Here is an 11,234-nt window from a genome sequence, read left to right as displayed (position 1 = left end):
TACTTTTACACATACACGTGTACTATAGTACTTGTACACATACATGTGTCTTTATAGTACTAGTACACATACATGTGTCTTTATAGTACTAGTACACATACATATGTCTTCATAGTACTTGTAGTACACATACACGTGTCTTCATAGTATTTGTACACATAAACGTGTCTTCATAGTGCTAGTACATATAAAAGGAGATCACAGAGGCATCAAGCTCATTCTGCATGAAGGACTCTTACAACAATAACGTGTAATATTACTTTAATTCATATCAATGTGCATATTAATTATTCTCCAGCAGGCGGCGCTGCGGCTGAACGGACTGAGCGCGCGACAGGCCGTAAGACAGGTGAATGCGCGACAGGCCGTAAACCGTGACTGAGTAAACAAGATGGCGTCCGGCAGCGGGGTGAGTCGCTGATGGGGTCTGTTTTAAGCGTTAAACACGTGAACTCATCTAGAATATTCCGTGGCTTCCTCTTCGGCCCGAGTGGGTCTGGTCCTCCGAGCCGGTACCGGGCCCCACCGGGCCGGTACACCGGGGTTAAGTCCGGTCGAAGCGGCGCTTTAGCGACAAGCTAACAGCTACTAGCATGAACAGAGACAACAATGTTTACGTTTCCGGCTTTAATGTAGATACTAATTTGTAAACTAGTGTTTGTATAACATGTGAAACCTTTCGTCTCCGTTCTGTTTGAATCCCCATGCGTTATAAACTATAACACTGCTACAACAACAATAGGACTTCCGGTCAGCTTCCTTCACAATAAAGGGGTTGTTATCACTAGTGTACTTATCTTTCATATGTTCATCTACCAGCTGTTGAGCAGACACTGTGTCAAAGAGAGGGCGATGTCCCAATGGCCTGATGCTTTTATTTTGTAGGAAGAGTCTTCACCAACAGACGTTCTGTAGTTTAGATGTTCTAAACCAGCAGGAAGCTACAGGAACCACTTCCTGTTTCAGTGTCAAGAGTTTCACAATAAAAGTATCCTACTTCTACAGGCTTCTCAGTAGAAACATAATGTGATCTCATCCAAGTAAGGAGCTTCAATGCTTCCTTATTTAGCTCCTTTAGCATAGGAAACACTGGACTATTGTTGGTCTAACACTTTGAACCTGGTTGTTTATGTCGTATATGGAGGCTGATCCTCTAAACACTGCGGTTGTCTTTTCCTAACTCCTCATGAAGTCTCCTTCCCATCTTTCCTTAACCCTGGGACGTTTCCATAGAGGTCAAGGAGAAGTGGTTAGATGTTAGAAGGTCATTTTGACTATTCAACTGCAGCCATTATCTCATAAATGTGTTTACTGACATGATGACCTCATTGTTTCTTCTTCTTCTTCTTCTCCTCTTGTAGTCCAACAAGAATGACTTCCGCAGGAAGTGGGACAAAGACGAGTATGAGAACTTGGCCCAGAAGCGTCTCTCTGAGGAGAAAGACCGCGAGAGGAGAGATGGTGAGGATCACCTTCACGTTCAGGAAGTGATGTCACAGTGGCCTCTGGGTTCAGGAAGTGATGTCACAGTGGCCTCTGGGTTCAGGAAGTGATGTCACAGTCTCTGTGTTTCAGGCAAAGTGGCTCCGCCGGTCAAGCGGGACCTTCTGCGTCACCGAGACTACAAAGTGGACCTGGAGTCAAAACTGGGGAAGACCATCGTCATCACGAAGACCACCCCTCAGGCCGAGATGGGCGGGTACACCTTCATCACCTTCGTCTTCACCACCTCTGACCTCCTCCGGCTGCCTCGCTCTGATTGGCTGCTGTCTTCTTCTCTTCCAGTTATTATTGTAACGTCTGCGACTGCGTCGTCAAAGACTCCATCAACTTCCTGGACCACATCAATGGGAAGAAACGTGAGTGTGTGTGTGTGTGTGTGTGTGTGTGTGTGTGTGTGTGTGTGTGTGTGTGTGTGTGTGTGTGTGTGTGTGTGTGTGTGTGTGTGTGTGTATAACTCTACTCTGTGTGTGTGTGTGCAGAGGTGTTAAAAGTATTCACATTCATTACTCAAGTAGAAGTATAGATACTAGGGTTTAAAAATACTTCTGTAGAAGTTGAAGTATCAACTCAAGCTTTTTACTTAAGTAAAAGTGTAAAAGTACTGGTTTAAAAACTATTTAAAAGTATAAAAGTAAAAGTAATGTAAGGGGAATGTTTTTTTTTTCCATTAAGGACAAACTCTTAAGCCACGTCTCAGGGGCCTATAGTGCACTACCCCACCTCCCCCAAAACAATCATTTTTATAAAGGCCATAATGACTATAATGTTTTAAAATGTTATGTTGAAAATGTGGGACGCACTAGGCTACCCGTTTCAGCTGCATATATGCCCATTTAAAATGATCACATTTTATTACAATGCAAATACATTAAGGTACCACATGTGTACTGAGCATTAACATGCGTTTCATGGAGCGGAAGACATGATAACTAGTTGCCTATAAGTATTGTAATAGTGCAAAATAGGCGGCGACTCCGACACAAACACTTAAAGCTGTGGTTCTCAAACTTTTTCTGTAAATAACATAATTGTGTGACTCATCTGTGCTTTTATAAATAACAGAATAAAGAAAATCACTTAAAATCAGATTGCCCCATCAGACAATGTTTTGTGTAAGTTCTATCTGTGCAAAAAAAATAACTCATATTTAGTTACTACTAAATAGCTCATTGTGGAAAACAATAAGCTTTTTATTTTTTTTGCCAAACAAAACAGAATGAGTGCAGATATGTGAGCCATCAGGTTGTATCAGTATTAGTGGAGCAGTGAGCTGCTTTCCTCGACACATATGTTATAAATGGGGTTGTAGATTTGATACGGCCTCTCTCAATTCATGCTCAATATTGAGCTTAGATCTGTTTTTTTATTTTGAGAAACGCAACAGCAGGAAAAGACGAGTTCACGGAGCTCACGGCGTCGCGTCAAATCGCGCATGCGCAAGCTAACCTGTTAACGGCGTACCGCAACCATTTACCCGAAAGTACAGGCATCTGTCCATGTATTTATTAATAACTTGTTTTATATCCGTGTACTTTTGTAATATGTGAAGCCAGCAGCTCATTGTTGGTAGAAGACACGAGCACTTTGGCTCTTTCACCTGGAGCAGGAGAGCTGCTCTGGGTTCAGAGAGCTGCTCTGGGTTCAGAGAGCTGCTCTGTGTTCAGAGAGCTGGTCTGTGTTCAGAGAGCTGCTCTGTGTTCAGAGAGCTGCTCCGGGTTCAGAGAGCTGCTCCGGGTCCAGAGAGCTGCTCCGGGTCCAGAGAGCTGCTCCGGGTCCAGAGAGCTGCTCCTCACAGGAGAGCTGCTGTTGCATCTTCACCCTGGGAGCGTTTAAAACACAGATATAGCGGTCTACTTTTCACGCGACATATTTTTCGACGCTCTCTGTCCGCTGGTGTGTGTGTGTTGTGTGTTGTGTGTTGTGTGTGTGTGTGTGTGTGTGTGTGTGTGTGTGTGTGTGTGTGTGTGTGTGTGTGGTGTGTGTGTGTGTGTGTGTGCTCAGCGCTCACCTGTGTGCGCGCGCACGTGTCTGTGGGCAACGGGGCGGAGAGGTTTTTTGTGTGTTTTTTTGAACGATGACAAGCCGGAGTGAAAACAAACCAAAATGAAATAGTAAGGAGGCTATTTTTAAAATGTAGGGAGTAGAAAGTACAGATATTTGTGTGAAAATGTAAGGAGTAGAAGTAAAAAGTCATCTGAAAAATAAATACTCCAGTAAAGTATAGATACCCAAAATGTCTACTTAAGTAAAGTAACGAAGTATTTGTACTGCGTTACTTGACACCTGTGTGTGTGTGTGTGTGTGTGTGTGTGTGTGTGTGTGTGTGTGTGTGTATGTGGGTATAACTATGTGTGTGTATATATGAGTTATACACACGTGTGTGTGTATAACTGTTTGTGTGTATAACTCTGTGTGTGAGTGTGTATAACTCTGTGTGTGTGTGTGTGTGTGTGTGTGTGTGTGTGTGTGTGTGTGTATGTGGGTATAACTATGTGTGTGTGTGTCTGTGCGTATAACTATGCGTGTGTATATATGAGTTATACACACGTGTGTATAACTGTTTGTGTGTATAACTCTGTGTGTGAGTGTGTATAACTCTGTGTGTGTGTGTGTGTGTGTGTGTGTGTGTGTGTGTGTGTGTGTGTAACAGACCAGAGGAACTTGGGGATGTCCATGAGAGTCGAGCGCTCGTCTCTCGATCAGGTGAAGAAACGCTTTGAGGCGAACAAGAAGAAGATGGAGGAGAAGCAGAAGGAGTACGACTTTGAGGAGCGCATGAAGGAGCTGCGAGAGGAGGTGAGGAAGAGGAGGAGGAGGAGTTTCTCAATCAGCGTTCTTCTCTGTTCTCGTGTTCTCTGGACTCCTGTAACGTCATCAGTCGCGGCCCAAGTACTGTTCCAATTCAAAAGTCCGCTTCTCGCCAAGAACGGTGAAAATGCCCGGATGTGACTTGATCCGCCCATTTTACCCAGGATGCATCAGAGCAGACTTGAGCGTACTTGAGAGCCAATATCCCAGAATGCATTTCGGACCAGCAAACGGGGAACAATGGCGGATGAGAAAACTCATAACTGAAAGTTGACATTCTCTGAATACTACTGTTGTTGAGTCACAAAGTTTAATTTTAGGATGTTTTCAGACGAGAAGTTATTTGTTTAAGCATCAACTCTGTGGTCGCTTTCTCAAGAATCGGCCGACTTAAAAAGATGCGCTGACGGGTTGAGGTCCTGCTCGCGGACCGTGAGCCCCGCAGCACCGGGCCGTCAGCGCTCTGCTGCCCGCCGACAGCAGCCTGATCCCGGCTGGACTTTTTGAAATGATCCGCTGGCTCCGATGTCTCCGTATCGATTAAACATGAGATATAATTCTGTTTCGAGGATTTAACAAGCAATATTTATTATTTATTCACAGTCACATTAAATCAGTTTGACTGAGGGAAAGGTTAAGGTTTATAACTTAAGATTTTAATTTAACTTTTACTTTGAACTACAGCGGTGTCTTAGTACTTTTGACCGAATTGTTTGCAATTATATGTTTATATATAAGTATATATAATACATATTTATACACATATAATATATACAATTATATGTGTATCTATATAAATATATAAGTATATATAAAACACATTTATAAACATATTATATCTACATTTATGTGTATCTATATAAGTATTTATATAAAATACATATTTATAAACACAATATATATATATATATATATATATATATATATATATATATATATATATATATATATATATATATATATATGTGTCTGTGGAACCAGTACAAAAAAAGCAGGGTTGTCATATTTTGTTTCACTGTAAAAATACTTTACAGTGAAGAATCAGAGTAACCATGGCAACAACAGCTGAGGTGGTGACGTCATCAAGTCAGCTGCTGTTCCAACTGCAGAAAGACCGTCCTGAGTCCTCCTGTCCTTGAGAGTCCAGACTCCAAGTCCAGACTCCAAAAGTTCACAAGTCCGTACTTGTGTACTTGGCTATTGAGAAACGGCTGTTGTCTTGACGCTCCTCTCTCCCCAGGAGGAAGAGGAGGGTGAGGAAGAGGAGGTAGTGGTTGTCTTGACGCTCCTCTCTCCCCAGGAGGAAGAGGAGGGTGAGGAAGAGGAGGTAGTGGTTGTCTTGACGCTCCTCTCTCCCCAGGAGGAAGAGGAGGGTGAGGAAGAGGAGGTAGTGGTTGTCTTGACGCTCCTCTCTCCCCAGGAGGAAGAGGAGGGTGAGGAAGAGGAGGTAGTGGTTGTCTTGACGCTCTTCTCTCCTCAGGAGGAGAAGGCGAAAGCCTACAAGAAGGAGAAGCAGAAGGAGAGGAAGAGGAGGGCGGAGGAAGACGTGGACCTGGAGGAGGATGACGAGATGGCGGCCGTGATGGGGTTCTCCGGCTTCGGCTCGTCGAAGAAGATTCACTGAGGCCTGCAGGAGGACCTTAGACCACACCCAGACTCTACAGACAGGAAGCCAGGTCCAGGACCCCCTTCGCGGTCCAGGACCCCCTTCGCGGTCCAGGACCCCCTTCGTGGTCCTGGACCCCCTTCGTGGTCCTGGACTTCCTTCGTGGTCCTGGACCCCCTGTGTGGTCCTGGACTTCCTTCGTGGTCCTGGACTTCCTTCGTGGTCCAGGACCCCCTTCGCGGTCCAGGACCCCCTGTGTGGTCCTGGACTTCCTTCGTGGTCCTGGACTTCCTTCGTGGTCCAGGACCCCCTGTGTGGTCCTGGACTTCCTTCGTGGTCCAGGACTCCCTTCGTGGTCCAGGACCCCCTTCGTGGTCCTGGACCCCCTGTGTGGTCCAGGACTTCCTTCGTGGTCCTGGACCCCCTTCGTGGTCCTGGACCTCCTTTGTGGTCCTGGACCTCCTTCGTGGTCCTAGAAACTTTCTTTCTTTCTCCAGTCGTGCTTTTATTTTGGTAGTTTCAAGGTCACATGTTTTTTCTTTTTTAACATAATGGTTTATAGTTTGTAAAAACTGAATATTTAATATCAATAATGTGACTTAATTTCAGTTTTTATTGGACATGAAAAGTGTTTTAGAAGTTAATCATCATCACATTTAATTTGAAGCTCAATGTTTTTGACGTTTGTCTATTCGTTTAATTTTCACTTTGTCTGTTGAATAAAAATGTTTTTGTTTCTAGTTGGTTCTCTGATTCACGAGCTCTGTGTGTGTCATTGAACGCATCGTCATGTCATGTTTCTGTGTTGCCTTCAGGGACCGGCGGTCAACTTCTTCCTTTATTTAAAGCGCACGTCTTTTGTTTATATAACGGAGAATTAAGGATAAAGTTCACAGATGAGACTTTATTCATTTATATTAAACTCATCTGATCAACAACATGTTATTAATATTTTTAACGTGGTTCTAAGACGTTAAACAAACCAAAGAATTCATGAATTATTGTGACGTTTAAAATCAATTCACACTGCAGATACAACCGTTAACCAGCAGAGGGAGCTAGAAGCTAGAGAGAAATAAATTAAATAATATAATTTATATATATGTAAAATATGTGTGTATATAATATACATATGTGTGTTTATTTATATATATATATATATATATATATATATATATATATGAGCCATTCTACCGAATTGGTTCAAAGTGCTGTCCCAGAAAAGAAAAACTATTTAACAAAACAATTAAGTATTCAGCCATAGATATTTACTAAGAATATGTTACGGCCTATTTAAACCCAAGGCATTACATTAGAAAGTGATAAACTAAATATATACAAAATCATCATTTATAGGGTACTTTGTATTGGGAAGTAGCTGTCCCCAACCCTGACATCTAAATTTCAATAAATTCAATAAATAACACTTAAAACAATTTTCTTGATTTTGTTCAATGGTGTAATTTCAAAGATCTTTATGATTACATTTAAATAGAAATGGGAAGATTTAGATTCATTGTGGGTTTAATTTTTAAATGAAAAAACTACCCCCAAATACTCATGTGCAGTGCCACTGCATCCATGTCCCTCATGGCTGAATGGTCAGTAGCTGAATACTTTTGATATAAATGTGTTCCAAAGTCTGAAAATCTTAACCTTAAGAATTATCACTACATATTCTCTTCAATTAAGAAAACCTTAGGGGGTTTTATGCAAAGTATTATGTTTCTATGTGTGTATACGTCTTCAAAGACGTGTATGTTAGCCATCCACTTGCTAGCATTCTTTAGTTATACTCAACGTTAGCTAGAATTGTCTCTACTGAAACATATGGTAAGGTTTTGGTAGTGACAAAATCGAATGGTTAGTAGTTCAATCCTTCACCTTTCACAGAACTGGTAATAAAAAAACCATGGACATGGTCAAAATGTTCGTATAAAGGGAAGTCCTCCCAAACACCCCAAGACGTTCCTCCCAATCATCCCAAGACGTTCCTCCCAAACACCCCAAGACGTTCCTCCCAAACACCCCAAGACGTTCCTACCAATCACCCCAAGACGTTCCTCCCAAAAACCCCAAGCCGTTCCTCCCAAACACCCCAAGCCGTTCCTCCGAAACACCCCAAGACGTTCCTCCCAATCACCTCAAGACTTTCCTCCCTATCACCCCAAAACGTTCCTCCCAATCACCCCAAGACATTCCTCCCTATCACCCCAAGACGTTCCTCCCAAACACCCCAAGACATTCCTTCCTATCATCCCAAGACGTTCCTCCCAATCACCCCAAGACGTTCCTCCCAATCACCTCAAGACGTTCCTCCCAATCACCCCAAGGCGTTCCTCCATATCACCCCAAGACGTTCCTCCCAATCACCCCAAGACATTCCTCCCTATCACCCCAAGCCGTTCCTCCCAAACACCCCAATGTGTTCCTCCCAATCACCCCAAGGCGTTCCTCCCAATCACCCCAAGGCGTTCCTCCCAATCACCCCAAGACGTTCCTCCCTATCATCCCAAGACGTTCCTCCCAAACACCCCAAGACGCTTCTCCCTATCACCCCAAGCCGTTCCTCCCAAACACCCCAAGACGTTCCTACCAATCACCCCAAGACGTTCCTCCCTATCACCCCAAGACGTTCCTCCCAAACACCCCAAGACGTTCCTCCCAATCACCCCAAGGCGTTCCTCCCAATCATCCCAAGGCGTTCCTCCCAATCACCCCAAGACATTCCTCCAAATCACCCCAAGACGTTCCTCCCAATCACCCCAAGACGTTCCTCCAAATCACCCCAAGACGTTCCTCCCTATCACCCCAAGACTCTCCTCCCAATCACCCCAAGCCGTTCCTCCATATCACCCCAAGACATTCCTCCCAATCACCCCAAGACATTCCTCCCCATCACCCCAAGGCGTTCCTCCCTGTCACCCCAAGACATTCCTCCCAATCACCCCAAGCCGTTCCTCCCAAACACCCCAAGACGTTCCTCCCCATCACCCCAAGGCGTTCCTCCCTATCACCCCAAGGCGTTCCTCCCCAATCACCCCAAGGCGTTCCTCCCCATCACCCCAAGCCGTTCCTCCTATCACCCCAAGACGTTCCTCCCTATCACCCCAAGACGTTCCTCCCTATTACCCCAAGCCGTTCCTCCTATCACCCCAAGACTCTCCTCCCAATCACCCCAAGACTCTCCTCCCAATCACCCCAAGGCGTTCCTCCATATCACCCCAAGACGTTCCTCCCAATCACCCCAAGACGTTCCTCCCAATCACCCCAAGACATTCCTCCCTATCACCCCAAGCCGTTCCTCCCAAACACCCCAAGACGTTCCTCCCAATCACCCCAAGACGTTCCTCCCTATCACCCCAAAACGTTCCTCCCAATCACCCCAAGACATTCCTCCCTATCACCCCAAGACGTTCCTCCCAAACACCCCAAGACATTCCTTCCTATCATCCCAAGACATTCCTCCCAATCACCCCAAGACGTTCCTCCCAAACACCCCAATGTGTTCCTCCCAATCACCCCAAGACGTTCCTCCCAATCACCCCAAGGCGTTCCTCCCAATCACCCCAACACGTTCCTCCCTATCATCCCAAGACGTTCCTCCCAAACACCCCAAGACGCTTCTCCCTATCACCCCAAGCCGTTCCTCCCAAACACCCCAAGACGTTCCTACCAATCACCCCAAGACGTTCCTCCCTATCACCCCAAGGCGTTCCTCCCAAACACCCCAAGGCGTTCCTCCCAATCACCCCAAGACGTTCCTCCCAATCACCCCAAGGCGTTCCTCCCAATCACCCCAAGACGTTCCTCCCAATCACCCCAAGACGTTCCTCCCTATCACCCCAAGACTCTCCTCCCAATCACCCCAAGGCGTTCCTCCCAATCACCCCAAGCCGTTCCTCCCCATCACCCCAAGGCGTTCCTCCCTATCACCCCAAGACATTCCTCCCAATCACCCCAAGCCGTTCCTTCCAAACACCCCAAGACGTTCCTCCCCATCACCCCAAGGCGTTCCTCCCTATCACCCCAAGGCGTTCCTCCCCAATCACCCCAAGGCGTTCCTCCCCATCACCCCAAGCCGTTCCTCCTATCACCCCAAGACGTTCCTCCCCATCACCCCAAGGCGTTCCTCCCTATCACCCCAAGGCGTTCCTCCCCAATCACCCCAAGGCGTTCCTCCCCATCACCCCAAGCCGTTCCTCCCAATCACCCCAACACGTTCCTCCCTATCATCCCAAGACGTTCCTCCCAAACACCCCAAGACGCTTCTCCCTATCACCCCAAGCCGTTCCTCCCAAACACCCCAAGCCGTTCCTCCCAATCACCCCAAGACGTTCCTCCCTATCACCCTAAGACGTTCCTCCCAAACACCCCAAGACGTTCCTCCCAATCACCCCAAGGCGTTCCTCCCAATCACCCCAAGACGTTCCTCCCAATCACCCCAAGGCGTTCCTCCCAATCACCCCAAGACGTTCCTCCCAATCACCCCAAGACGTTCCTCCCTATCACCCCAAGACTCTCCTCCCAATCACCCCAAGGCGTTCCTCCATATCACCCCAAGACATTCCTCCCAATCACCCCAAGACATTCCTCCCCATCACCCCAAGGCGTTCCTCGCTATCACCCCAAGACATTCCTCCCCATCACCCCAAGGCGTTCCTCCCCAATCACCCCAAGGCGTTCCTCCCCATCACCCCAAGCCGTTCCTCCTATCACCCCAAGACGTTCCTCCCTATCACCCCAAGCCGTTCCTCCTATCACCCCAAGACGTTCCTCCCTATCACCCCAAGACGTTCCTCCCAATCACCCCAAGACGTTCCTCCCAATCACTCCAAGACGTTCCTCCCAATCACCCCAAGACGTTCCTCCCTATCACCCCAAGACGTTCCTCCCAATCACCCCAAGACGTTCCTCCCAATCACCCCAAGACGTTCCTCCCAAACACCCCTGCCATGTTTCTGTCGTTGTGAGTGTTGAAGTCTCCCAGGAGAACTATGGAGTTCATGAAAGAATTCATGAATTATTGTGACGTTTAAAATCAATTCACACTGCAGATACAACCGTTAACCAGCAGAGGGTGCTAGAACCCAGAGAGAAACAAATTCAATAATATAAATATAATGTGTATATATATAATGCATATTATATATAATATATGTGTGTGTATATAATATATATATGTAGAAATATTTATATATATATATTTATATGTATATTTGGCCAACATGACGGGGTTTCCCGCCGAAGAACAGCTGTGGGGCAGAAACCAGGAAGTAAATTAAAACATTAAAACGTCGTGAAGTATCTCCCTCTG

General features: G+C 45.9%; 1 protein-coding gene across 1 annotated transcript; it reads left to right on the top strand.

Annotated features, from left to right (window-relative positions):
- Nucleotides 1-391: 391 nt before the first annotated feature.
- zmat2 (zinc finger, matrin-type 2) lies at nt 392-6,657 on the top strand (the record flags this gene model as incomplete). The annotated part of the gene is made up of 6 exons (XM_079213973.1): nt 392-409; nt 1,362-1,461; nt 1,576-1,699; nt 1,786-1,859; nt 4,154-4,299; nt 5,792-6,657. 6 exons carry the CDS (start codon nt 392-394, stop codon nt 5,933-5,935), a joined length of 606 nt encoding a protein of 201 aa, XP_079070099.1. The 3' UTR covers nt 5,936-6,657.
- Between the last annotated feature and the right edge of the window lie 4,577 nt (nt 6,658-11,234).

The sequence above is a fragment of the Taurulus bubalis genome (genome assembly GCF_910589615.1).
Source record: "Taurulus bubalis genome assembly, chromosome: 2".
Classification (NCBI taxonomy): Eukaryota; Metazoa; Chordata; class Actinopteri; order Perciformes; family Cottidae; genus Taurulus; species Taurulus bubalis.
The sequence above is the reverse complement of the archived record's forward strand: the minus strand, read 5'-3'. Positions and strand labels throughout refer to the sequence as shown.